The sequence below is a fragment of the Neophocaena asiaeorientalis genome, unplaced genomic scaffold (assembly GCF_003031525.2).
Source record: "Neophocaena asiaeorientalis asiaeorientalis breed wild unplaced genomic scaffold, Neophocaena_asiaeorientalis_V1.1 scaffold489, whole genome shotgun sequence".
Lineage (NCBI taxonomy): Eukaryota > Metazoa > Chordata > Mammalia > Artiodactyla > Phocoenidae > Neophocaena > Neophocaena asiaeorientalis.
In genome coordinates this window covers 3,516,458-3,520,891 of record NW_020174791.1, presented here as the reverse complement: position 1 = coordinate 3,520,891, position 4,434 = coordinate 3,516,458, and the positions used below count along the sequence as shown (strand labels likewise).

General features: G+C 53.0%; 1 protein-coding gene across 1 annotated transcript in view; it reads left to right on the top strand.

Moving 5' to 3' along the window:
• Nucleotides 1–4,301, top strand: part of LOC112409932 (ATPase family AAA domain-containing protein 3) — a 17,155-nt gene extending 12,854 nt beyond the window's left edge. The window contains exon 16 of the mRNA XM_024760313.1: nucleotides 3,523–4,301. Coding sequence (XP_024616081.1) covers nucleotides 3,523–3,672 — 150 coding nt within the window. The 3' untranslated portion in view covers nucleotides 3,673–4,301. The remainder of the gene's footprint in view (nucleotides 1–3,522) is intronic.
• The last annotated feature ends 133 nt before the right edge of the window (nucleotides 4,302–4,434 follow it).

Genomic DNA, 4,434 nt, shown 5'->3' with positions numbered 1-4,434 from the left:
GGCCATGGGTGTGAGGTGGTGTCTCGCTGTGCTGTTGATTCGCGCTCCCTGATGATCAGTGATGCTGAGCGTCTTGTCATGAGCCTGTTGGCCATGTGTGTGTCTTCCTTTGAGAAAGGTCTGTTCGAGTCCTTTGACCTTTTTTTAACTGGGTTGTTTGAGCTTTTCTCGTTGAATTGTAGGGGTTCTTTATGTATTCTGGATATTAACCTTGTCTCAGATAGTAGTTTGCAAACATTTTCCTCTTTTCTGCGGGTTGCCTTTTTTACTCTGTTGATAGTGTCCTTTGAAGCACAAAAGTTTTTAATTTTGATGAAGTCCAATATTTATTTTTTTTTCTTTTGTCACCTGCTTTTACTGTCATAGCCAACAAGTCATTGCTAAATACAATGTCTGGAAGCTTCTCCCGTCTGTTTTTATCTATGAGGTTTATAGTTTGAGGTCTTATGTTTAGATCTCTGATCCATTTAGAGTTGATTTTTGTATATACGGTACAACTTTGTTCTTCTGTATATGAATACCCAGTTTTCCCAGCGCCATTTGTTGAAAAGACTGTTGTTTCCATTCAGTGATCTCAGCATCCTTGTTGGAGGTCACTTGACCATATGTGAGGGTTTATTTCTGGGCTCTTTGTTCTATTCCACTGGCCTGTGTCTGTCTTAGTGCCAGTACCACACTGTCTTGATCACTGTAGCTTTGTAGTAGATTTTAAAATCGGGATATGTGAGACTTCCAACATATTCTTATTGAAGATTGTTTTGGCTGCTTGGGGCCCCGTGAGATTGCATATGAATTTTGGGGTGGATTTTTTGTGTGTTAATTTCTGCAAAAAACATCATTGAAATTTTGATAGGGATTGCATTGAATCTGTAGATTGCGTTGGGTAGTGTAACAACGTTGTCTTCCAATGCATGAACGCAGATATTTTTCTGTGTTTTCATGTCCTTAATTCTAGCAACATTTTCTAGTTTTCAGTGTACAAGGCTTTCACCTTCTTAGGTAAGGTAATTCCTAAGTATTTTATTCTTTTCAATGGTGTTGTAAATAGAATTGTTTTCTTAATTACTTTTCCAATTATTCAGTGTTACTGTGTAGAGACACAAATTGTTTTGTGCATTAATTTTGTGTCTAGCAACTTTGCTGAAGTTATTACTTAGGATTTAGTATATATAATAAGATCATATCATTTGTGTAGAGACACAAATTGTTTTGTGCATTAATTTTGTGTCTAGCAACTTTGCTGAAGTTATTACTTAGGATTTAGTATCACCTGCAGACAGTTAAGTTTACTTCTTCCTTTCCAGTCTGGATGTCTTTTATTTCTTTTTTCTGCCTGATTGATCTGTCTACAATCTCTAGTGCTCTGTTGACTAGAAGTGATGAAAACGGGCATCCTTGCCTTGATCCTGATCTCAGAAGAAAAGCTTTCAGTCTCACCACTGAGATGACGTTTGCTGATGTTTTCTTATCTGGCTTTTATCAGGATGAGGAAGTTTCCTCGCATTCCTAGTTTATTGTTTGTTTGGCTGTGCTTCCCTGACCAGGGATCATGCCTGGGCCCTCGGCAGTGAAAGTGTGGAGTCCTAACCCCTGGACTGCCAGGGAATTCCCCCTCGTTTATTGTTTTCATCAAGAAAGGGTGTTGAATTTTGCCAAGTGTTTTCCTGTATTAATTGAGACAATCAAGTGCTTTTTGTCCTTCATTCTCTTAATTACTTGCCTAGGTTGATTTTTTTCCCTAGGTGAACCATCCTTGCACTCCAGGGAAAAAAAGCCCACGTGGTTGCGGTGTATAATCCTTTCAATACGCTACCGAGTTTGGTTGTTGGTATTTCGTTGAGCGTTTTGCATCAGTTTTCACAGAGGGTCTGGTTCTGTGTGGTGTTTTGTCTGGTTTTGGTATCAGGGTGATGCTGACCTCAGAGTGAGTAGGAAGTGTTTCTTCCTCTCCAGTGCTTGGAAGAGTTTGAGAAGGATGGGTGTTAGCTCTCCTTTAAGCTTTTTTTCAGTGAATTTTTTCTGTTTTTGAATAATTCCAGGTTCACAGAAAAGTCGCAAGGCTAGCACAGCTCCCTCCACACGGTGGCCGTCTCACCACATCCCTCAATTCCACCTCAGACGTGATCTCTCCCAGAACCCACCCAAATGCCCATGACATTCAGTCCTCCTGTCTTGGGCTTCTCTGGGCTGTGACAGTTCTCAGACGTCCCTTGTTTCTGACGATCCCGGCAGTTTTGAGTCCTGTAGGACGTCCCTCGTTGGGTCTGTCTGATGGCTTTCTCATGAGTGGAATGGGATTGTGGGTTTTTGGAGGAAACCAGAGGTGAGGGCCCCTTCTGGTCACATTGTATCAGGGGGCACCAGACATCCACACGACATCACAGGGATGTTGGCCTGGATCCCCTGGTGCCCACCTGGCTTCTCTGTGGTAAAGTCGCTGCACACCCTCTACCTGCCCCTCCCCATCAGGGACCCCCTCTGGCTGCCACCCCACCTCCTTAGCTGCTTTGCAGAACTCAGGCTCCTCGCGGGAGGCCTCAGGGACGGCCCCTCCCTCTGCAGCTTCAGCCAGGCGCTGAGGACAGCCGTGTGGGGAGCAAAGTGACTGGTCATCTCGGATATTGGGAACTTGCTCCCTGTGTCCTGCGTGGACCTAGAGAGAAACAGCTGGACTGGCTTGGGCTCCCTGCTCGGTGGACACTTGAGTGCACGTCAGAGCCACAGGCTGGGTGACAGGAAGCAGATGGGGTACGGGGTCACCCAGGAGGCGTGCAGCCTGGCCAGAGGAGACCTGCCTTGGCAGCTGAAGTGCTGTGGACCACAGTGGGGCCCGATGAGCCGAACTTTGGTTACCCCGCCCACGTGCACGGCCCGGGAGCCTGGGCATCGCGGGTGCAGAGGGCCGCCGGCAGCCTGGACCGCGGCAGCCCGCGGTTCTGGGAGGACCGTCTGCAGACAGTGGGGCCCCGGGCGCTCTGCCTCTCCTGGTGTCTGCGTGGCCTGTGGTGGTTCTGTTGGCTGCTCATTGGCCCTGAGCCCTGCTGTCCACGGGGCAGGGCCCTCCGGTCTGCGGTTGGGGGCTGGGTTGCCCCCTGACAGCGGGCCTCTGGGTTTCTCTTCTTCGAAAGCCACTGAGAAAGCCAGTGGAGCAGCCAGCACTGGCGCCAGCCGGGGGTGCAGGCAGGGCCCGGGGTTTTGCAGGGATGGCGGCTGCTCTGGGCTGCAGGGTCGCCTGCGAGCACGTGTGTGCTGCCGCGTGTCGGCGTGCGCCTCGTGCTGAGCGGCCAGGCCCCTCCTGCGGCTGAGCGCAGGCCCGGGAGAGCAGTCCACGCTTTGCCCCACCTGCCCCTGCCCCGGGGGGTGTCTCCACGGTGGGCGGTGAGTGCAGCAAGGACGGGGCTGGCCGGGCCTGGCCTACACGGGTGAGTGGTGACTGGTGGGCCCTGAGCCTCAGGCTGAGGCCCTTGCCCCACGCGGGCAGCCGCTGTGCTGCCCTCCCTCAGTGCTCTCTTCCCCTGCCAGGCCATGGCGTATGCCTCTGAGGATGGGGTCCTCACCGAGGCCATGATGGACGCCCGGGTCCAGGATGCCATCCAGCAGCACAAGCAGAAGATGCAGTGGCTGCAGGCAGAGGGGAGCCGACCCCTGCTCCCAAGTTCACAGGCCGAGTGAGCCGGGCCTGGACACCTGCAGCACGCTGACCTGGTGCCCCAGCTCCCAGCGGACGTGGTGACACCACACAGCCGCCCCCCTCCCGGCGTGCGTAACCTTCCTCTGGTCAGGCCCAGGGCGGCAGGGCAGCATTAAAGGCCTCGGCTCAGGACCAGCAGCGCGGTGCAGCCTCGAGGTGGGGTTGGTTCCCCTGACCCCGCAGCCGCCCCCAGGACACTCCTGGGAGACGTGTCCCTCCAAGCCCGGCCCAGACGGGGAGCAGGCACTGTCCGCCATGCCGGGGGCAGTGGCCAAGCTGGCAGTACAGCTTCCCAGGCAGATGCTGGCTGCTGCAGCAGTGACCAGCAGTAGGGGGCCCAGCCAAGGGAGGGGACCTGACCTTGCCCAGTCCCTCCCAGGGCCAGACCCGAGCCCACGATGAGCAGAGCTGGCCTCTGTGTAGCCCAGCTGTCCTCGGAAGGGCAGTGCCCTTGAGGTCTGTGAACCCGTAAAGCCGGGTGCCAAGAACCAGCCCAGCGACCCGCGATGGCCAAGGACGTGTGGAGCGGGGGGACTGCCCAGCCCACGGAAGGCGAAGCTCTCCCGGATTGGAATTGGGGGTCTTTTTATCCAGAATCTAATAAAAACTGACAGATACGTCTCAGTGTCTGTCTCATGGCTGATGTGCGGATCCCTGGGTCAGAGGCAAAAAGGAGAGGCAGAGGCTGGAGCTTTCTAGAGAATTTACTGACCAGCACGGGTGGGAGTCACAGTGAGGCGCCT